The sequence below is a fragment of the Canis lupus genome, chromosome 19 (genome assembly GCF_048164855.1).
Source record: "Canis lupus baileyi chromosome 19, mCanLup2.hap1, whole genome shotgun sequence".
Lineage (NCBI taxonomy): Eukaryota > Metazoa > Chordata > Mammalia > Carnivora > Canidae > Canis > Canis lupus.
In genome coordinates, this window is record NC_132856.1 from 38607501 (window position 1) to 38629912 (window position 22412).

Consider the following 22412-nt stretch of genomic DNA (forward strand, 5'->3'; position numbering starts at 1 on the left):
GGGGGTGGTTCTCCTTCCCTTGTGCCCTCACTCCACCTCAGACAGACCTGTCCTTTGGCACTTGCCTCACTGGATGGTTACATGCCTGCTCTCCTGCTGGACAGCTGCCTTTGTCTTTGTTTTCTCAGTGCCTGCTTGGGGTGGGCACCAAGTGAATACTTGGCGGGGCAGATGGGTGGCCAAATGGATCTCTCATTGGGTGTAGAATATATCCTGAAACTGGAAGTAACTGCATTCCACTTTGTGGGCTCCAGGTGCTTTCTGAGAGAACCTCGTCACAAAGGAGACAAAAATACACTCTTCCACGTGCTGTGAGGAGCCGTTCTTCCTAAGTGTCCAGTTCTGAAGAGTGTACTGGTCATCAGCAGGGCAGGGCCTCTGTGACTTTCACAGCTTATTGTATTTTGTCACACGTTGAAAGAGCAAGTACCTTAACTTACAGGGTCAAACCCCAAGTGTACTACTGATAATGTCACTTGTATGCGTTTTGCTTTGGTGTCACGCTGGCAAGCTACTCAATGTGTGTATTTTCTTTCAGTCAAGCGCTTCAGAGAACCAAAGCATGAGAGACGGCCGTGGAGGATATGGTGCGTATTGAAATATTAACACCCTTCTAGAATGCTGTTGACTTTGGAGTTTGCGGTAGGGGGTGGGGAGCAGGGGGTGCAGTGTGAGCGATTCTGCATGACAAAGTGCTGGACTCCCTTAGTTGAATTAATCATCAGGAACTATGTCGAATATGAAAACTTCTGTTCCTCCAGATAACGTTGAGCTCTGCCTTTATCCTGTCATCACACAGCCGCCCAATTTTAGAAAACAGGAGGTTGGACAGAAACATCAGTGTGTGCTGCAAGCTCCTTTAATTATGTGTCCTTGTTGTTAGATTTCGAGAAATCCTTGGGTTCTGTAGTCCGTATGTGTAAGCAAAACATTATCTCAGTGGGGAGATTAGTCACATATACCATATCAATACTCCTCCCCCTGGAACCAGTCTTTCTGGTCCCAGGATGACCCCTCGGTGGCAGTTTCTCCTTCATAAAAGGGTGCTAGAACCTCAGACACCACCTTGAAAGACAAAACTCCAGGAAAAAGGAGACAGCCAGCTGTTCAGGACATCATGTCCACAAGGAGCTGACTCTCCTGGGCTGTCTTAGGCTTGCAGCTCTGCTAACAAAACAGCCACTTCCCTTCCAGAGAAGACCAGATAAATCAGTGTGTTGAAGGCGCCTTTCCAGCATTTGGAGCACATGCTCGATTGACCTTCAGTGTGTTATTTGTGAATTTGGTCTTTCTTATTTTCATTTTCCCCAATCAGTTTCTCTCGAGTCTAGATATCTCGCTTGGGCTGGGGGACCCGGGGAACATCTGGAATTGGGGTGCTCCATGGAGCACACGTTGCCCTCTGGAGACTTCTACTTTGCCATTATTTTAGGAAATGATTTTCAAGCTTCAGTCCCAGGGTTGATCTGGATAATCTCTAGGGTCTCTTCAGTCCTGAGACTCTGTGGCTGATGCCCCATGCCTGTGTACCCCTTCTTCATCCCCTTTAGTGCCCCAGCCCAACCCTGGATGCCCAGGCTGGGAGGCTGAGAGAGACATCCCTCAGCCACAGAGCACCAGCGGTCTCCAGGTGTTCATGGCAGAGGAGAAACTAAAGGCCAGCTATAGACAGGACAGCGGGGTGTCCCCAGAACTAACATGGTTGTTTTGTTCTTTATTGAAACTCCTGCCATCTAGCCCAAGGGTTGGCAGACTACCACCCACGGACCCAGTGTGGCCCGCTGTCCATTTTCACCACTGATGTGTCACAGGACTGTCAGGGCGTGTGGCCACTTTCACACTACACTGACAGGATAAGCAGTGGCTGCAGAGCCTAAGATACCTACTCTCTGGCCCTTTACCAAAGCAGTTTGCCCACCTCGATCTAGCCCAGCGCTTGAGTGGCTGCAGCCAGAAATCTCTAGGGCTTTAGCACAGTGCTGGATCTGTGTATCTTGTTAGGCTTGGACCATGTTTAGCTCTGAGGGATGTGGAACTGGGGCTCTTTAAAATAGAGGCGCCTTGGACTTCATCGCAAAGCCGTGATCCAGCATTTCATTTTGAAGTGACAAAAAATGAAAAAGTAAACGCACCTAATTTAAATATGTGTTCTAAATCAGTGGCGTCTTAGGGATTTCAGATGCAGTGTGTTATCAAAGGTTTCGAAAGGTAGCTGAGATGCCAAGCCTGAGTTAGTACTGACGCCCCAGAAAGAGGTGACTAGGAATGGGAAGGTTGGGTCTCCCCAGTGGCTTTCTTCCTGTTTCAGACTTCTCATTTTCCCCAAATTGGATATAACCCTCCTGTCAGTGTGATAACAAGTGCTAATCCTCTTTTGTACAGGTTTTTAGACACTTCCAAACAAGCCATAGGAATGCTGTTCATCCACTTTGCAAATGTGTACCTAGCAGATCTTACTGAAGAGGACCCTTGCTCACTGTAAGTGGCCCATACTGGAGGACAGACATCACCCACCCCTCCACTGAAATGTAGACTGACCTCGCTTTCTGCCGTCAGTCACGTTCCCTCTGGCTCTGTGCTCCCCTAAGAGACCATCCTCTGTGTGCTGCCCATGGGCTCAAATACACAGCTGTCAGTGGGCCTTTAGGGCTTTGCTGGCTGACAGTCGCCCTGCGCACTGGCTTTCTGCTCATCCGAGCTCTGGCCCTTGGTGTTCTAGTGCCCTTATGCCTCCCAGCAGGGAGCAGCCCCTGGCAGGGCACCGTAGTGCCGTGAAGGAGTGTCCCTGATAGAACGGGAGACATGGGGGTTTTTCTGTGGTGCCAGCCACCCCGGGTCACAGCCATAGTTAGCCACCATTGACCTCTTTGACCTTCAAACTGGGTTCTGGCTCATTGCTGCAGTGCGCCTTCCACACAGCCCCTCACCCTGCGCAGTCTGACTGAAACCCCAAGTGGTGCCTCTCTCAGCAGATTTAGTGGGAAAGGAGACTCACTGGCCTTCTGGCTCCATCTCCTACCCTCCTGGCTCGGACTTGTTGCTCCAGTCCTACTGTGCTGGTGGCCTTCAACCCCACCAGCTGCCCTCTGCCTGGAACCCCACACACACACACCCCTGTCCAGTCCTGATCTGCCCTGTCTTTAAGAGAGTGGGGCAGAGGGCTGATGAGTCCCTTGCCAAGAGGCTTTGTGTATATTTAAGATCATTTGGACTGGAAGGTTCTTTGAAGCCTCCTTTTTTGGTGACTGTATAGATATAGTCCAGGCCTGGATTTCAGAAGGAAGTTATAAAGTCTCCCTGCTTAGGGTCTTTCTCTAAGACCTAAATAGGTTGTGATCTGTTTGGATGTTTGGGTGTAGTCCCAAAGTAGGGAACTAAAGAGGTGATCCTCCTATAGGGGGGATGGTTAGGAGAGATCGTTGTCCTTCCAACTCTCGATCCCCCCAGCAGGCTGGAGTCATCCTCTGGTGAATTGTCTTGATGTTGTTGATCAGGATAGACTAAGAGGCAGCGGCTGGCGCCGAAGGCACTAACCTAACTCCTGGCAGCCACACTAACCTAACTCCTCGGCCACATGGCTCTCCCCTGCAGCACCTCCATTGCCTGTCTACAAAAAGAAGATGAAACAGCTCTAAGGTCACTGACAAACTGAATCACAGCCAGGATAGAGAAGGGGCTATTGACAGATCTTAAGTGCTCAGCCTGGATGAGAAAAGGCCCTAGTGGAGCTTGGTATGGTGAAGACACTTGACTGAGAGGCCAGACTCAGCCCACTTTGTTCCCCTGTCCTGTGTGCCCCACCAGATCCCCAGGATGCCTGTGAAAGTTTCAGAAGTTGATGATATAAGCACCACTGGAAACCCTAGGGTCACTTCTCTGGGAGTTAACGGTTCAGTTGGAGATGTTGTTAAAAGTTAGGAAAGGTGTAAGAGCCCCAGCACTGGGTAGAAGAGCAGGTGATGCTGGGGGAGTAGAGGTGGCCCCAGCCCTGAGGAAGAGTGAGTAGGCCCTGGGATCTGTTCCAGGTCCTGCCATTCTTGTCTGCCCTGTGACTTTTTACAGGTGGAGGACAGGCTGGCCTGGGCTGGCCTGGAGGCATCCTGGGAATCTGCAGACCAGGAAAGGAAACCAGCTTCAGCTCAGGAGAACAGAAACTTAGAGAGGGGGATGAGCTGCTCCCTTTGGCTGCTGGGGTCCTATGGGCTGGGTGCTCTGTTCCTTGTTCCATCTGGACAGCTTTGGGAGGGAGTTAAGTTTTTATGACATCCAGGGTCCTGTGACTCTGAGGGGTAATGATTCAAACACATTTGTATAGTACCTACTATGTGGCAAGTGTTGTTCACATGTATTATTTGATTCTGATAACAGCCCTATCATTTAGATACTTTGGTGATCCTCATTTTACAGCTTGGGGAATCGAGGCAGAGAGAGCGCATAACTTAAATTCACACATCTCAATAGTGATGGAGCTGGGGCCTGAAGCTGGCCAGCCCACCAGTCTCATCTATTTTGGGTAGAGCCTATAGAGCTTTCTGTCTTTAGTCCCAGGGTCTGGCGCACAGTAGGTGTAAATATTTGGTGAGGAAATGAATGAACTGATGTGTGTTTATATCAGGTGTTCTTGTTACTTTCAGGGTGAGCCTTAGATGTGAGAACCACTTGAAACCAATTAGATATGAGAGTCTGAGAGCAGCTTAGCCCAGGGCCAGCTGTGAGCCTGGCGAAACTGCCTGGAAGCAGTTTCTATGCCTTGGTCTCTGGTCTGAGAGTGACCCCTTGTGATGTTAAAGAGGAAGGGCAGGCGGGGGAAACCGCTGTCCGCCCAGCTGGTTCTCTGCCATTCCAGAGCAGGGACTTGCTCCCTCCAGTGACTGTGTTGCTGTGCATGTTGCCAAAGCCTCTGTCTTTGGCTGGGGGCTCTGAGTCTGCATGAAGTGTCTCAAGCCTCAGCAACTGGAAGGCATCACAGTTGGTCTTTGGCATCTGGAACTACTCGAGCTTTCTGAGCCACCTGGCATCCTGAAGGCTGGTATCTGACCCAGTGACTGCCTGTCTCCTGCTTTGTCTGGAGAACTGGTGCTTATGGTCAAGATGCCCAGCAAGTTCTGGGGACAGGGCCCTTGAGGGAGGGCCTTTCCTTGGTGAGGCAAGAGGTGTGTGTCAGACTCATGGAATTAGGCCTTACAAGAACACATGATCAAGGTGGGACGTGCTCTACTGACACTTCTCTCCTTCCATCATCCTGCCTTTTCCATGGGAGTAAAGCTCTCTCCAGAAATACTCACACTTGCCTCCAGGGCAGGCTCTGAAACACAGGGATGAGCAAGGGCCACAAGGCCCTTCCCTCTTTGGTCTAAGAAACCTCAGAAGCTGTGTCCTGAACTACCCTGGAGCAGCACTTCTTGGGGCTGTGGTTGTAAACAGCGTCATGGAGCAGATTTCTCTTAATGAACTAAGATCTGTTTCCATATTGACTTTTTGGCTGTTTCCAGGTGCTCTGTCTTGTGTCAAGGCTTCATTTGGTAGGACCCTTTGAGATCTTTATGCCTTGTTTGCTCCTCCCTTAAGTTCTTTGACCCCGATGAGTGTCAGCACGCTAACATGGGGAGGCCTTGCTGGGGCTCCTGGGAGTGAGCCTTGCAGGCTCTTGCACAGCCGCCCTCCCCCGCCCCCCGCCCCGCCCCGAACAGGCCCAAGTGCTAGGTCATCAGGCTTGAAGTTGGCCCTGGTAAGCACACAGGGCCGGGCTTAGGGGCCCTTGCTCCCTGGAGGGTGCTTCCTGACAGTGCTGCTGTGTCCTCTTCTCCCAGGTACCTCATCAACTTCCTCCTGGATGCCACCGTGGGCATGCTGCTCATCTACGTGGGTGTGCGTGCTGTCAGTGTCTTGGTGGAGTGGCAGCAGTGGGAGTCCCTGCGCTTTGGCGAATATGGTAATATAGCATGGACATTGGATGGGGCTGTGGAGGGGCCTTCCAAGGGCTCTGCTCCTTGTCCCATTCAGTTCTCCAGGCCTAGGAATTTGAAGGTTCAGAATTCAATGGTGGCTGTCTCCTCTGTGTAGTGGTGGGGCTGGTTCTGGGGCCTGAAAACCATCCCCCTGCTGGTGTCAGAATGCCACACATCTGAAGTATGTAGGTGTACATTTCACTGCCATTTGATGGCAGGAGCCAAGAGACCCTAGACGCAGAGAGGGGCACAGCATTTGCCTCTGCCAGCAGAGGGCACTGAGGGCCCCACCTACAGGCTGTTAAGGCACCTCACTCTGCGAAGCTTCTCCCCAAGCTCCCACGACCTGCCCAACTCATTAGAGAAATGGAGATGGCTCTCAGTTTGGGAGATGCTCAGTAGGGATGTGGCCCTCTTTCTGCTGCGTGTCTCTGCTTGTCTTGTCATTGGGCCATCTCACTACAGGGGCTGCAAGTCAAGACTGGAGGGTCCATCCCCCACTCCGGGGCTCTTTACTGTCTCCTGACTAGAAGCTGGCCTCACCAGCATCGGGCACATACAGTCACCAGGAATACCATGTCTATCCTCACTTGCAGAGATATGCCTTAAAACAGGTGTCCTGTGGGTGTAGGCTCATCTTTGACCCACTCCCCTCTCTTCAGACCCCTGGGACAACAGCCTAATTAGGAAGCTTCCCTCACACTCTCAGAGCCACAAGTGCATTGCCCCTTTACTTTGTACTCCCAGAGAAGCGGCTGGCTGTAGCCTCCACAGGGCTGTGGTGGGAGTGCCTTCTTTAGGCCTTGCCATGCCCTGGGGTAAGGGGCAACGGCAGGTCTCTCCCACCTTCACACCTGGCCCCTGCTGTCTGGGAGCAGGAGCTCCTGGTCTCAGTGGGAACATCAGTGGGGTCTCAGCCACAGAAGGACACACAGGACAGGAGGGAGGGAATTCTAGGTCTGCACCTCCTTTCCTGGTCACACCTTCACAGAGTTCATGCCTCTGGGTCAAAGGGCTGCTCACTCCTGGATGATTTAAGACTCACAAGACACTAATGTAGAAAGGGAGCTGATCAGTGGAGCTGGCTATGAGTGCCTTGGGTATTTCTAGAAATCTTAAGTAACTGTCTCCTTTGAAGGGAGATGAACTCAGGGGAGGGCTTTTCTTAGTCTTGTTATTTGATGCCCGATGAGTCACAGACTTAAGATAGTGTCTGACACACAGTGTGTGCTCATGTGGCTCGAGGGGAGGCTTCTGAGAAACCCCGAGTCATGAGCCGTCAGCTTGGAGGACACATGGGGACCACAGCGGTGTCATCCTCACTTACAGGCTAGGTACCCAGAGGGGTTAAGTGACACTGGAAGCCAGTGCACAGCTGAGGGTGGGGGTGGGCATGGCCTTATCTGCTTCCACCTCTAAGACCAGTGCTTCTCATGCTTGCTATTGAGGTCTGTCCTGGAAGCCAGTGCTCTCGACTCAGCTATAGTGACTGGTGCTACAGGAGATCCATCCACAGCCAGTTACCTGGCAGCCAGAGGGAGGGCACATCTAGTCCTGGAGCACCACCCATTCCCACCATACTGGGTCTGCATCCCCAAGAGTACATTAGGAGGAAGAGGCAGTGGTAGTTTGAGCCTCTTGCTTCTGTGCCACCCTCATCTTCCCACCACTGCATTTAGGAACCATAGTCTTCAAACCAGGGTGTCTCCGGATGTCCATCCTGAGTCCCCCCTTACCGGGCTAAGGAAAAACAGCACACTGATTTCTGTTTCTATCTGTGTTCTTCTTTCCTGTCGCTGCTACAACAAATTTCCACAAAATTAGTGGCTTCAAACAACAGGTTTCTTACCGTAGAGCTGCATAGTTCTGATATCCCACATGGATCTCACTGGCTAAAATCAAGGTATCGGCAGGACTGGCTCCTTCTGGAGTCTCTCACTCCTAGAGACTGCCTGCACTTCCTGGTCATGGCCCCTTCCTCCCCCTGAAGGTCCAGCAGGCAGTCAGGCTCCTGTCACATGGTATCATACTGACCCTCCAGCACCTCCTTCCAGTGCCCTCGTGAGTACGCTGGTCCAGCTGGATACCGCAGGATACTCTCCATTAGAGGCAGCTAGTTAGCAGCCATACTTCTCCTGGGCCATGTTACCTAACGTATTCACAGGTTCCTGGGACTAGAATGTAGATGTCTCTGGGGGGCCATTATTCTACCTACCACACCTGTTAACTGGCCTGTCTTCTTGAGGCAATATTTCCATTTAGGGCCCCATAGCTCTCTTCTCAGCTAAGTAAAGAAGAAGGGCTTGTTTTCTAGGTGCTTCCTTTGTCCTTAGAGGAGAGGGTTAATTTGCCAACAAGCCCATGGGACTTGGGGAATAAGCCACACAGCTCTGAGGGGTGAGACATATCCAGGTGATAGGTGTGTTTGCAGTCTGGTGACCAGAAAGCTTTTCGCTACTCATAAGCCCAGAAAGTAGGGTCTGTGTCCCATAGACACCAGTGGTCTCTAGACTTTGCTCTCTTCCTGAAGCCTTGGGAGACAGACATGTACCATCTGTCATCCCCCATCCCTGCGATTTCCCCTGAGAAAGTTATTCAACACAAACAAAACCCCCATCTACCTAAGGTGGTGCAATGTGGTAAGGAGCAGGACACGTTGGGAATGCCTGTGATGATGAGACAGTGGGAAGGTCTGAAAGGTTCTCCAGTGAGACAGACCTGAAAAGCAAAGCAGCTGACACATTCACCCCGCAGGGGCTGCCAGCGGTCTGGATGGTCTCTGGATGCAGCAGAGGGAGCTAGTGTGGGAGCACATTTACAGAGGACTTTTCTTCTTTTTTTTCACCATGTTTTTTTTACCTTATTAAAGCACGTAAATGAAAGAGGACGCAGCTGCAGCTGAGCTGAGGCGCTGATACTCAGCCATGCACTGGGCAGCACAGGGGGTGCGGACAGCCTGTCCCCCTTCATCAGTCATTTTCAAACCTAAGGACCGATGTAGCAAACACTTGGAGCAGACAGGTTTTCTTTTGACATGCAGTGTGGACCCTTGGTCTCTTGCCTTGAAACACACCAGTCCCCATTCAGAGATTTTCCTACTAATACATTCTGTTTGTCTCCAATCTTAATGATTTTTAACAAATACTTTAATCTGTTATTTTTGAGAACTTTTCTCAGTAACGTCACGTAGTGAACTGAAAGGATTCCAGCACTCCCTTAAAAATCTGGCTAGGAGAGATAGTGCTTCTGAAGTGGTTTTTTTGGCTCAGATGTGTCCAATCGAGAAGTGAAAGTAGACAGGACAAGCTTAGAAGAAGCCCTGATGGCTTTCTGCATGCTTTCTGCACCCTTCTCCCGAGGTTTTCCAGAAAAGGGAATGGCCTGGTGGTGTGTCCATTACAGCTGCATGAAGGCATTCACTTGCACTTCCACTGCGTAGAGTTGGCAGGCTCTGGCTGGGCTGGGGCCTCCTCTGACACCCATGTCTGGGCAGGGATGGCTACAGAAACCGTAGCATCAGAGCCCTCTCTCTGGGCCAAGTTCTCTTCTCACAGCCTAGATTGGGGTCTTTACCTCCCCTGAAATGCTGCCCTCCGCCCTCTTTCCTGGCCAGCAATGGTCAGACAACTCCAGTAGGGCTTCCAGAGCAGGCCACCGGGGCGTCCCCACTATCAGCCCTTCCCTCAGTCTCCCACTTTGGGGAGGCATGTGTGTCTCCCTGGGGGCCCATCCCATACATTCTGCCTGTCTCTGAGGATATAGATCTGTCCCTGGGGTTGGTCTTCCACCCTGCCTCTAGTCCCTTTTGAAACATTCTGGAGCCCCTCCAGGGCCTGCATGTGCCCCAGCCTGGACTATTAGGTTTCTCCATTTCTCAAGCACAGTGACTGATAGGGTCACAGATGGACCTCTGTCACAGCCCCAAGGCACAGTGCCTCCCCTCCTGCCTCTGCCATGAGGGCTTCCTGTTTACCTTCCCTGTCCCCAGCTGAAGCTGTTTTGGGCTACCCCATATAGACACAATCGGGATTCTGCTGTCAGGGCTGAGGGCAGCAAGGGCAGCCGGGGAGGGTGGTTCGGGGTAGCAGATGAGCAGAGAGGTGGTGTGCTGCCTTTGTAGTCACAGACATCAGCCAGCCCATGGTCAGAGGAGAGGATGGATAGCTTCACAGTCACTGGAAAAATCAACAACCGATAATAATAGCACTCACTTCACACAGCTCTGCCAGTGGACGGAAAGAGCCAGCTCTCTGAGCCCCAGCAGTGAGCACTTACTAACTTTAGTCTTTTTAATTATATCTTAGAATCTCTTGAAAGAAACACCACTGTGCTATCTCCAAATTAGGCTGATTTTGTCTGAAACACCCGCATGTGTCTATTTGGGTTGAAGTGATTCTGGGTGCATCAGGGGTCCATGAAGTGGCTTTAGAGCCAGGGCTCTGGTGTGGGCTGGGAGCCCGAGGGCTTACGGGAGGGCGTGGGGCAGGGACATGGAATCGGATCTTGGTGTCTGCACCCCGCGTGACTGCGCACCCACTGTCCCTGCAGGAGACCCTCTGCAGTGCGGAGCCTGGGTTGGGCAGTGTGCTCTTTACATCGTGATCATGATTTTTGAAAAGTCTGTCGTCTTCATCGTCCTCCTTATACTTCAGTGGAAAAAGGTTTGCCTCTTGTCCCTTCTTTAGCAGCTCCCTGGGATGCTAAACAAGACAGTACTTAGTACTTGTTCCCTTACCACTCACACACCCCAGCTTTACTGGAAAACCAGATTCCTTCTTTCTTTTTCTTCTTCTTTTTTTTTCTCCCTCCACCTCCACGAATACAGTCTGGATTCTGTGTGGCATGGCAGCCTATTGAGAGCAAGAACTTGGTTTTTCACTTAGCATCCATCTACTTGAATCATGCAAATGCCTGCTCTAGGTTAGGCTTTGGGATACATAAAGGCAATGGAAATAAGAGTCCTTCCTCGCAGGTTGCATACTAGCTGCTATAGTCTTTAGGCCTCATGACTATAACTGTCAGGAGGGTGTTTTCCTCATCTGCATATGTCCTCACACACCTCTCTTGGCCAGTGGTTTAATGGAGCCTTTTGCTGCTGCAGGAAGCAGCTGGTCACACATTCCCAGGGTTTCCTTGGCCCTGCCCTCTGGCCATGGTGCTGTGTAGATAGAAGCCTCCACTGCCCATTTCCTCCTAATGGTCACATGAAACCAACCAAAGAGCCTTTGAGTAGCTCAGAACGTGGCTTTCTTGGGTTTTATTTGTGTCTGAGATTTATTTATTTATTTATTTATTTATTTATTTATTTATTTATTTATTTAATTTGAGTTTTATTTTTTAAGAAAATAAACCAAGGCTTTTCAGGGCTGTCATCCTTCGGGAGGTGGTTGAGATACAGGATTTGTGTTAGAACATGGCCTGGCACCTCATTGCTAGCGTCTATAATGAACATCCATTGACTTCATTCCCCTCAACTCCCCGAAACCATACCAGCCCTGCCCTCTGCGCCTCCTGGTGGGTGGGCCCTGCTCTGCTCGGTGGTTGTAAGTGCACTACACTTCCCACGTGCACGGCACTGGGAAAGCCACTAAAGCTCTCACTGTTCCAAGTGCTCTCTCCAGGTCTGTCCCTTGTTAGCAGTCACACCTGGGGGTGGGCTATGTGGCCCTGGGTGTGAGGTGCTGTTCCCATCAGGATTCTGGGGAGGTGTCGTCTAAGCTAAGCTACATTGCCCAGGGCCTCGTGGGTGATTTGTGTTGCTGCCCCCCGACCCCCAAGCACCTTCTCTGTGATCTCTCCCTACCTCACGGAGTCTGCTTCTCTTTACAGGTGGCCCTATTGAATCCCATTGAAAACCCAGACCTGAAACTGGCCATCGTCATGCTGATCGTCCCCTTCTTTGTCAATGTCAGTGCCATGTTGCATTTTACCCCCGTGTGCTCTCTGCCTTCCAGTGTCCTGTTTAAAGTTCTGAGTCTGACAGAGAAAGTTCCTCATAGCCCCCAGGCCCCTCCCCACCCCAGGCCTGGAAATGGTAGGATTGTTTCCTCAGCAGGCAGGTCACTGCTCTAGGCCTCCTGTGCAAGATGGAGGATCCTAGGAACTTTGTCTTGCCCTCCCTGCCAGGGGACCTCCCACCCAGGAGGCTCTCCACATGCACCACGAGCGACTTCTAGATCAGGATGTTAGGAATTCACTCCTTTTATCCCTGACCCCAGAGCTCCAAGAGAAACCCCTGAGTACACTGGCTAGAAGGAAGTAAGAAATAGTAAGAAGGAACAATAAAGTCACTTAACGCTGACCATCATGGTAGTGTATGGGCCAGCTGCTCAGCCTGTGCCAGGAGCCCAGAAACCTTGCCAGCAGCTAAGGCAAAAGCCCAAGACAGGCTGTCCCTGTCAGTTACCAGCACTCAGGGTGAAGAGGGTCAGGATTTTCCTGCTGGTTCTCTTTGATAGGAAAGCGGAAGCAAAGGACATAGATGGTGGGAATCTCTTTGTAAGCTTGTTAGAGAGCAGGGGGGCTGGATGAAGTTTTTCTTCCCCTTGTTCTGGGCATGGTAAATCTGGAGCATGTGGGAAGGATGGCAGTGGGGTCTGCTCTGCTTTGACGAATGGCATATCCCAGAGTAACATGCACATTTCCTCCCCACAGGCTTTGATGTTTTGGGTAGTGGATAATTTCCTCATGAGAAAAGGGAGGACGAAAGCTAAACTAGAAGAAAGGGGAGCCAACCAGGACTCGAGGAATGGGAGCAAAGTCCGCTATCGAAGGGCTGCATCCCACGAGGAGTCAGAGTCTGAGGTAGGGCCGAGCCCTTCTGCTGCACCCCGACCTGAGGACGTCTCTGGCCTCCGTTTACCTCTAGTCCTCTTAGCACTCAGCGGTGGGGGAAGAAGAGGCTGACTGCCTCCATCCAGCAGGGATGCATTCCTGCGGGCCCTGGCCATCCCACAACAGGGAGGTGGAACACCCAGTGGGGTAGCAGGGACTTGCCTCCGACAGTATGGACCTCTGCCAGTGGAGGAGGACAGAGAAAGGAGGGGCTGCTGTGTTCCAGGGAAGCTGACAAGGATTCTCATGAGCCTGATCGTTGCCTTTAAGCGTTAAGGTGTTTAAATCCCTGCCTACCACTGCAGAGCAGCAGAAGTGTTGGCTAAGCCCGCTAGAAACTTCTAAAACATAGGTAACCTCACCTCCCCTTATTGTCAGCTCTCCTGAGTTCAAAGGTTGGGACCTCAGAGAGACAGGAGGTCATAAATCGGAGTGTGGAGGCAAAGTTATGCTCTCTGGGCAGCCTGTACCTCCTTCATGCTGCAAGGTGAGGCCAAGCTGCCTCCTGAGAGGCGACCTCAGCTTTCATGGTGTGCCGAGCTCTGCAGTCAGGATGGGGCTGCAGAAATGGCTGAGGTAATGTCTTCCCTGAAAGACCTTCAGACTGGATGAAGGTGTCTGAATAGCTCCTTATAACATTGTGTAATCATTCTGACATTGAGGCGTTAACAAAGCCCTGTGAGGACCCTGAAACAGCCTGTTTGACTCCTGGGGGCACCCTGGAGGGAGTTTTGAAAGCTGAATAGAGGAGCAGGACAGAGGGTAAACCCATAACTTCTCTATATGTCCCTGAGATCTGGCGCGGGGCCCATCCTGTCATAAGAGCCTGGCAAATGTTAGATGAATGACAAATAGCAGTACAGGAAGAAGCAGCCACTCAGCAGTCATGGCCACATGGGGTGACATCTGGGTTATGTGAAACACATCATAGCCATAGCAGCATGTGTCCCATAGGGTAGGATGAAATGACATGAAAAGAGGTACCAGCTCTGGGCAAGGTGCTTTGTGATTGAGGTGTGCCTATATAGGCGGTAGATAGGGAGCCAGAGAGAAAGTTTAATCAGGGATCCACCCAGGGAGTGGTCCAGGAAGAGGTGGTACAGCCATCTTGCCCCTGAGAAAGAATGAGCTCATGTTCCCCTGCACAGATACCCCGTCCCTGTCCTTCCCTGATGCTCAGAGGTCTGCAGAGCCAGGCAAGTGGTGCAGCAGGTCGGCAGTATGAGTCTTTGCCCTGGATGCCCTTGCTCCACAGCTGAGTCATTCCAGGGGATCAGAAAAGTGCAGGGCTCCCATGTGTCTTCACAGGTTGCAGAGTTGGTTCATAGCAGCTGCTCTGAAATCTGCCTGCCTCGTGTATGCTCTACAGGTGTTTTCTTTTCCTTTCGAAAGAAGCTCTTCAGTTTGCTTTTGCTGTCTGTAGGGCAACCTCAAGGACCTGTATCACCCTGTGTCCAGATGGGGTTCTTTGCCAGGATGACTTAGGGTGTGGCTCGTTGCTGAGTCTCTTCTAACTGGGGTTCCATCGCAGCTGGAGGTTGGATGGAGAAGCGGGGAGCACTACAGAGGGGCGGGTATGTCAACTTGGTGCTGGCTTCAGTAGCCTGTGAATATCCTGGGAGTGAGTGATGTCTGGGTGGTCTCACTCTGTAAAGTGGCCTCCCCTTCACCCTCTCCTAAAGAAACCTGAGGCTCTGAGACCTTCTAGAGGCATTAGCACCCTGTTGCCGGGGTGGAGGGAGGGCAGAGCAAGAAGGCCCCACTGGGGGTGACTCAGGCCATGTCTCTCCACCACCCCAGATCCTGATCTCAGCCGATGACGAGATGGAGGAGTCCGATGTGGAGGAGGACCTGCGCAGACTGACCCCTCTGAAGCCTGCGAAGAAAAAGAAACACCGTTTTGGGCTGCCCGTATGACACACTCCTGTGTCGGGGTCAGGTTTGGGGGCCCAGCCAGCTGCTGGGTCAGCACGTGGCGGCTCCGCAGTGTCCTTCCTTCCCTCCTCTCTGCCCCTCCTCTTCTACCTCCACCCCTCTTGCTGTCTCTGCCCACTCCCAGACGACTGTGACTTGACAGAGGGAGGACGGGCCAGCGCCGAGGGGTTCAAGGCAGCCGGAGGTCCCCACTCAGTTGCACTACAAACACTGACCAAATATGCAAGCGAGGCGTTTTGTTTGTCTGTCATTGTCCCAAACAGTGTTGCAAGGGACACAGAGGCCCCGTCCCGTGTCTGGCTGGGTGACATTGAGGAGGAAAACCGAACGCACACGCAGACCGGGTAGAGCCTTCCCCTCAGGCTCTGGGAGCGTGAAGATGTAACACATTTTGGGCTAAAAGTCACTCATTGACCAAGTTGGAACCGCAATGCTTTCTTACTCAAAATGGCTTTGTAACTACTGATTTCTAAAGCCGGTTTTATGAGCTGTCACAGTGTTAATGTTTTTTGAGTATGTGTTTATTTCCTATGGGACTAATGGGCAAAACATAGATTTTTAAGTCTTCCGTATGCTGTTGACTTTTATATTTTTAAGTTATATTTTCATACTATTGTATTTAAGAACTCTTTTTAATCCCCAAAGAAATGGGTCTGTCTGCCTTCTGTGGGATGTGAACTGGCGGGAAGAAAAAGTCGGGAGTTTTTTATTTGGAATATTTTTAGGTAACCTGTGATGAGGGAAATGGTCCCAACAGGAAGGGAGATAAGCCCTTACCTGAAAGGAACAAACCCAGTGGCTCTGTAAAGGTCAGGCCTGAGCAGTAGGCAGCTGGTCCGAAGGCCAATCCTTAGGGCCCTGGTGCAAGTGGGACAGGAAGCACTCTGTCCAGATGCTTGGATTTTCTGCTGGCAGGTTAAAGGTCTTAGACATGCCCAAGAAAAGAGCCTAGAGCTCTGTGTCCAGAGAAACTGAGACCGTGAATCTACCCCTATGTGTTCCCTGACCCTCTTCAGTCTCCAGATCTGAAGTTTAGAATTCAGTCTGAGCCTCCTTGGCTCTTGGCACAAAGTGGAGCCTTCTGGACTAGCTGCCAGACCAGCACCGGACACCTCCTCTCAGGCTGCCCCCTGTCTGCCGGCTTAGTGTTGTCCCCCTGTTATGCATAGCAGTCTGAGAACCACCTGCCTGGCCTGGTGGTCCTGTCTCTTGTATCCTCCAAAGCTGCAGGGCAGCTGGATATGGGACGGGTCAAGGCGAGAGCTCGCTGTCTGCATCCACAGGCAGGGAAGATGCTTCTAAGCCTGGGCCCCCTCCCCAGGGAGAGGCACTCACTCCTCTGCATGGCCACAGGCCCCTGTAGCTTTGGGAGTCTGCTGACCACAGTGGAGTGGGTTGGCCTGGGCACTCACCCTGCTGTGGAAGTGGAGCAGCCAGTGTTTTATCATGGCCCAGAGGCAGCCACAGAAGTTAAGGAACAGAAAACTACACCACTAAGGTGCAAGCTAGAAGTGAGACAGGTGCAGGGAGGCCACCAGGCCCAGAACCTTCCTTTTAGACCTGTATACAAAGGTGCTGCCCTTAAGTAGATTGGGTCTGAATTGTGGCATGAGAGTCAAGTTGTTAAGCTCTGGACCTGTCTTCCCTCTCACAATCCCACCTGGCCATGGGCAGGGGCGGGGAGCCTTCTCAGCCCATCTTCCCCTAGCAGTCCAGAACCAGAAGGCTGAAAGGAGCTGGGCCCTGTTGCTACCCTGGATGGTTACTCTGCCCTCATGGGCGTCTGCGGCAGGAGGGAAGACTACGTGCAAGACCGGAGGCCATGACCACTTCTGCCCTCATTTCTGGTCTTCACCCCTCCTGTCCTCTAGCCATGGTGAGATGTCTCCCCTGAGAATTGGTGCTGGGGAAGACCAGAACTGACGTGCCTGCTCCGTGTTAGCCCCTCATGGCATCACTGGCTCTCCCTACTTTTCCTTCCTATTTCATTATTTTTTATGAACCACCTGTGCCCACCACTATTTCCTGCACCTTCCTAAGCTCAGAATCAGAGCTGTGCTTCCAGTCTTGAGCTCAAGGCACAGCGGATCAGGGAACCACAGACCCTGGAAGGTGGAAGGTGGGGGTTACATAGGTCCCAAACAATCTACTCATCCCAAGGCCTGTCCCAGGGCCTACTGGCCAGTGGGTTTGGGGAACGAAGTGGTGGCTAGTGAGGGGTGGTTTTTCCCTGTATCCTGAGTTTCAATAAGGGCTTTAGTCTCTGAGCCACATAGAGCTGGCTGACCAGGAGACGAGTATCTAATTATAGAGGACCCTGTGGTGTTTAGGACTGGACAGCGTGGCCTCACCGGTTAGGCCTTCCCTACCCTTCCTGTGTGTGTGTGTGTGTGTGTGTGTGTGTGTGTGCGCGCGCACATGTTCCACTTGCCCATGTACCTACACACATGCACAGAGTTTGTATTCCCTGGAATGATTCCTGCAGTCACTGGGGGTTTTCTGTGGTGCACAATTGTCCCAAGAGACCATATGCAGAGGGTCATGGTCAGAACTTCCTCCCGAGCTGTCCTCCTCCCCTGGGATGAGTCTCCTCACCACCTGCCCCTAGGTGCCTTATGAGGTACAGCTCTTTACCCAAGCCACATGGCAAGTGGCACAGTGCTTGAGAAACCATGGGACACCAACTGGATGTTGTGTGCTGTCCATCTGATCTGTCCAGATGTGGACCTTGGCCAAGCCACCCATGGCGGAAGCTTGTAAGTCATGAACAAGTTTCCTGTACCTAATGGAACTAACCTGATGAGGTATAACCATCATGTCTGAATGGAAGGACTCATTGGCCTTATTTCCTTTTGCTGCAGTGGGATGTTGACAATGGCAAGCGGGGATGTTGGTGAGATCTTGGGCGGCAGTGGCTTTTTGGTCTGCTCAGAAGACCTTTGAGGTGAAGGTCTGGCCCCTCAGTTAACCCTCCTGCCTCAAGCTTTAACTCATGCCTCTTCCTGGCAACTGAGAGTCCTAGGCAAATGGTGACCTGTCATGCCTTTAAAGGGAAAACCTATAAAGGTTCAATTCCTAGGCAATCTAGTCCTTAGCCCGCAGCTCAGAGTCCCCAACGGAAGGCTGCCCAGGAGCCCACTCTGCCCTCCAGATAGTAACTTACTGGCTTTTTTGCAGCCAGGGATAGACAGCTCTGAGAACTTCTCATTGGCGAAAGCAGCCACCTTATTGGATGTAGGGCTGGCTTTTAGAAGTTGCACACACTTCTGACCAGGAGTGGCGAGCTTTCTGTTTTACCCTGTGAAACACTGGCAGCTGTGAAGGGCAAGGGACTTCCAGTCCAACAGTTGTCAGCACCCTGAGCTCCGGGGTGGGTGGGTGGGTTGGTCTTACTTGATTTCTCTTTCCATGATGATTATTAGAACTCAGAACTGTGTGAGCAAACAATGGCCTATTTCCACTGCCCTTCCGGTGGGGGTGTTTCATCAGTGGTGTTAAGATTCACAGAAACGCATTTTTGAAATGAAAGAGAAGAGACTGTGTACTTACATTGTAAAATGGTTTACAATAAAGTTTCACATCTTAATACAGCTTTTTTTAAAAAAAAAAAAAAAGAAAAGAAAAGAAAGCTTCACTTGTGGTTCTTAGTTGTGTGTTGTCTGGAGTTGAAACAGCTTCGTGGGGTCAAGAAAATTTCCCCATTTCCCCAGTGAGTTAGAAGATTCTCCCCAGGGGAGCCTGAGTGGCTCAGTCAGTTAAGCGTTTCCTTTGGCTCTCAGCTCCGTGCTCCTCAGCCATGGTGGGTTCTCAACCTTTCTCTGGGGTCTGCCCCAGGGCCCTTCCTGCAACACCCCTCCCCACCCCCACTCCCTACCACACCCCTGCACTTTCAGCAGCTGCAGGGGTGATTGATTACCTCAAAGTGCTTGACCAGTTGCTTGGGTTGGACTTTAAGGTACATCTCGTACTTTCCCTTGCGCCTCTTCAGCAACTCCTCATAGGTCAGCTCAAAGGTGACCTTGCTGCCCGCAGCCACGTTGACGGAGACTGTGAATTTCTCCAGCTTCCTCCCAGAGGCCCTGGAGGGGATACCACACTGCCCTGCAGACTGTGCGAGCCTGCCCTTCCTGGGCCTTCGGCTCAGATCCAGCCCCTAGGAGAATCCCTCCCCACTCCGAGCCTTGCCTGCCTCCACTCCTAAGTGGGACAGTGCTGTAAGCATTACAGACACATTTTGCTACAACCATGAAATATTCTGAGTGACCATGACAGTGGCTGTCGCCGTCTGCATCCCTGAGAGCCCTTGAGCCCCTGCATTCTTCGCAAGGCTGAGGGGGCACCGCGCTTACTTGACCAGGCCGGCTGTCTTGCCCTGGGACACAGCCTTCTCATACTGCTTCTTGGCGACTTCCTTCTCCTTGACATTCCCGGGGTAGGTCACACCATCGATGGTCCTGCAAGGAAGGAGAGTAGACTTGGGGGCTGATGCTGAGCCAGACCACTCCCACCCCGCCCCTCTGGCCTGGAGCCAGCAGCCATGGTGACACCCACAAGGTGAAGTTGGTGATGAAGGCCGTCTTAGGCAGCTCCACGTCAAAGGACACCTCCTTGGCGGTGTCTGCGCGGTAGACAGCCCTGGTGGTGACGACATTGTGAGCAAAACGGGAGGTCACCTTGCAGCTGATCTTGGTGCTGTAGACCTCGATGCCATTGCTGACCTGCAGGAGAGGACAGTGCTCGACCAGCCTCTGGGAAAGCAGCCCCTACACCTGGCTGCTCTCCTTCTGGGTGCCCCTTGCAGAGTCCAGGGCCTCTGCCTGGTGAGTGGCCCTTTCAGTTTCCTCGGTCTTCCCATTCAGTTGGCCACCTGGTTCTGGAAGACTCTGGCCTTTCTGAGCGCCTCCTTCCCCATCAGAGACCAGGGGCTTCTTGGAGGGCAGGACCCTCTCAGCTGGCCTTAGAGCTCAGCACCCAGAAGCCACTCAGGGAGGGGTTTTGCACCATGAGAAGGAACTTCATGCTGGATGGTATTGTACATGTTGGTGCCAAGATGAGGGGAGGGGGACAAGGAGAGGGAGGGGCCCTGCTCTGCCTCCTTAACTCTGGATGTGTTTCTGTGCAGCTAGCTGTAGCCAGGGGAAGTCTTCTAAAAATCCAGTCTGACTGTCCATTTCCCACTTAAACCCTCTTGTGCTCCCCATCACCCTCTGGACAGTCATCCTCAGGGCTCCAAGGTCCTCCAGACAGGTCCTGCCTTTCTGATCAGCTGTGTGCCAGCTGCACCACATCCCTGGCCGGGGAGCACCTGCCCTAGCTCTTCGGCTCACCTCCACTTTGAAAGCAATCACATTCACACACACTCCGGCTCTCCTCCTCTGCTTTGGTAATTGCTTGATTCTGTCCCCAAACTGGCACTTATTTCCTGTGCCAAGGAGAATGTGTGGGGAGGGCCTTCAAGTCCCCAACACCTCCTCTCCAGTGGGGGCAGTGGACTGAGGAAAGGTCTAGGGAGCATCTGCGTGGAGCAGGATATAAAGATGCTTCACGAGGATGTGTGTCCCCAGCCTGGTGCTCAGGGCCTGCTCCGAGCAAGTGCTAGGTATGTTTGTGAGACGAAGGGCTGGTGGAAGAACGGCCACGGGCTGCATCCAGAGAGGTCTGAGGGCATGTTCTTTCCCAGAGTTGGTGAGTCGCATGGGGGTCGGTCAGGGCAGGGCTGGGAGCTGTGTGCCAACTGGGAGGGCCCTTTCATTATGGCCCACCCCTTCTGCTATTGGGCAAGCAGCTCCATCCTGCACTGCCTCACCCACCCACCCCCATCCCTGGTGAAAGTTCTCACCCCTTCTGGGAGGATCCATTCTGCAAAAACAAAGACAAACACAGGAATCAGGCCAAGGCCAAGGCCACCATAGCCTGGGAGCAGGCTCTGGGCTGAGGCCAGGGTCCAGCAGATCCCCTATACACATACCCCTTGAGGGGCCTCTGGACATAGGACCCACACAGAACCACTTCAGACTAAGGAGGACTCCGAGTATATAGGGAAACTGAGGCCCAGATAGGGCAGGTCTCCAGGTGTCCCAGGAGAGTAGGGCTGGGAGAACCAAACTACCTCTGACCCTGCCCCCACACACCCTGACTCCCTCTGCCTTTCCCTGGGCCCCAAACCCCAGAACGCCCCCACCAACGGCTCAGCCTTTCTTGGAGTCGTCTGTCCTTGTCTCAGATGTGGCCCTGCACAGCCCCTCAGCGAGGGGAGCTGTTTCTGGTGCATCACCAGTTGACAGGTGGGGAAATGCAGGTCACGGGAGATTTAAGAGCCCGACACCCAACGCTGTCCCCTGCAGCTCACTGCCTAGCCCTCTGCCTCCTCCTCTCCCCACATAGAGGACTGTCCATCCTGTCGCTTCTGCCGATGTGACACACTTAGAGGGTGAAGACGGGGCTACTTACCCCCAGTGGCCGGGAGGGGCTTCTCAGGAAGCCAGAGGCCGCCAAGCCAGAGAGCAGGGCCAAGATGAGGCAGGGCCACCATGCAGATGCCACCGCTGAGCACACAGGCCCGGCCTATGCTCCTTATATGGTGAGCCTGGTGTTTTCCAACTGGGGTCAATGACCTGCAGTGTAGGACGGGAAGAGCGGAAGGCGGGGGGCTCCCCTGGGGAAGCTGGGGAGTGGGTGGAATAACAGGTCCTGGATCTGTCTGTACCAAGGGGGCCAATGGGTACTGTCAACAGTGTTGGGACATGGAGGCTCCCGGGGAAAGCAGACGCTGTGTGCTGGCCACTGGGCCCTCAGCTCCCTGGGGGGCGGGGGTGCTCATAGGGTGTGGCGTCCTGCTGAAAGCCACGGGCATCTCAGCACTATTGCCTGTTACCTGCACCACTGACATGGCCTGGGGTCTGGCCTCCTGGATGGAAGCCCTCCAGCCTTCTCCAGGCAGCCAGGGCACATAGCGGGCCTGTCGCCCTGAGGCTCAGATCTCCACAGCTGCACCCCTTGCTCACGACCCTCGTTGGGTCCTCGAGGCCCCAGGGGAACGACAAAGCCCAGGTCCTTCGCTCCAGCCCTCTCTGTGAGCTGGCTCCAGCTTGCTTTTCTGAACTCACTCTTTCCCCCTGGCACACCCCTTTGTCTGCACCTCGTGCCTCTCTTCCTGCCAGGCCTGAGTCCAGCCTCCAGAAGCCTTCCTGTTTTGTCCCCTCTCTGACCCAGACAGCCCCGCTCCGGGCTCTCAGTTCCCGAGGGCCTGCTCCATCATTACCTTTCATTGAGACTTGCATGTTTGGGTCTGGCCGTCCATCCAGACTGAGCTCCCAGAGAGCCAGGCCGCATCACATTCATCCCTGTGTTCCAAGGGCCTGGCCAGGGACTCAGCTGCCCTCACCTCCTGGACACTCCTTCCCCTAGAGTCTCCCTTGAGGCTGGAGCCCTGCCTTCCCGGACAATGGCAGCGTCTGAGGCAGAGCCCAGCCTCTCCTGGGCCACCCCACGGCCCTGCCAGCCCCCAGACCTTCCACATGGCTGCCATGTGCCTGCCATACACATGCTCTTCTGAGCAAAGTGACCCGGTGATCCTCCCACGGAGCCACCACTGATTGGTGTGGATGGGGCTGCCTGAGCAGAGGGCAGCTAATTGATGGTGTCCTATGTCCTTGGCTAAAAAGCTCCACATCCAACTATGAGTTGGACAGAGAG

General features: G+C 52.8%; 2 protein-coding genes and 1 long non-coding RNA gene across 3 annotated transcripts in view; 1 reads left to right on the forward strand and 2 right to left on the reverse strand.

The window, feature by feature from the left end:
- Nucleotides 1-15289, forward strand: part of STIMATE (STIM activating enhancer) — a 50485-nt gene extending 35196 nt beyond the window's left edge. Inside the window, exons 2-8 of the mRNA XM_072785931.1 lie at nucleotides 539-587; nucleotides 2383-2478; nucleotides 5811-5932; nucleotides 10497-10609; nucleotides 11778-11855; nucleotides 12603-12752; nucleotides 14583-15289. Of these exons, the coding sequence (XP_072642032.1) occupies nucleotides 539-587; nucleotides 2383-2478; nucleotides 5811-5932; nucleotides 10497-10609; nucleotides 11778-11855; nucleotides 12603-12752; nucleotides 14583-14699 (725 nt within the window). The 3' untranslated portion in view covers nucleotides 14700-15289. The remainder of the gene's footprint in view (nucleotides 1-538; nucleotides 588-2382; nucleotides 2479-5810; nucleotides 5933-10496; nucleotides 10610-11777; nucleotides 11856-12602; nucleotides 12753-14582) is intronic.
- Nucleotides 13819-18118, reverse strand: LOC140610189 (uncharacterized). The gene is made up of 2 exons (XR_012011949.1): nucleotides 17881-18118; nucleotides 13819-14658 (listed from the first exon to the last, which is right to left on the reverse strand). It is a non-coding gene; the product is annotated as an uncharacterized lncRNA (long non-coding RNA).
- A 144-nt stretch (nucleotides 18119-18262) lies between these two features.
- LOC140610187 (inter-alpha-trypsin inhibitor heavy chain H3-like) lies at nucleotides 18263-22182 on the reverse strand. The gene is made up of 5 exons (XM_072785932.1): nucleotides 21168-22182; nucleotides 20557-20576; nucleotides 19269-19435; nucleotides 19067-19171; nucleotides 18263-18796 (listed from the first exon to the last, which is right to left on the reverse strand). Exons 1-5 carry the CDS (start codon nucleotides 21247-21249, stop codon nucleotides 18607-18609), a joined length of 564 nt encoding a protein of 187 aa, XP_072642033.1. The 5' UTR covers nucleotides 21250-22182; the 3' UTR covers nucleotides 18263-18606.
- Between the last annotated feature and the right edge of the window lie 230 nt (nucleotides 22183-22412).

Excerpts from the sequence above, each read along its gene's own strand:
- LOC140610187 (XM_072785932.1), bottom strand. The coding sequence starts at position 21,249 with ATGGTGGCCCTGCCTCATCTTGGCCCTGCTCTCTGGCTTGGCGGCCTC. Across the intron at positions 19,172-19,268 it reads TTCATCACCAACTTCACCTT|GACCATCGATGGTGTGACCT; the intron begins GTGGGTGTCACC and ends CCTTCCTTGCAG. Across the intron at positions 18,797-19,066 it reads AAGACAGCCGGCCTGGTCAA|GGCCTCTGGGAGGAAGCTGG; the intron begins GTAAGCGCGGTG and ends TATCCCCTCCAG.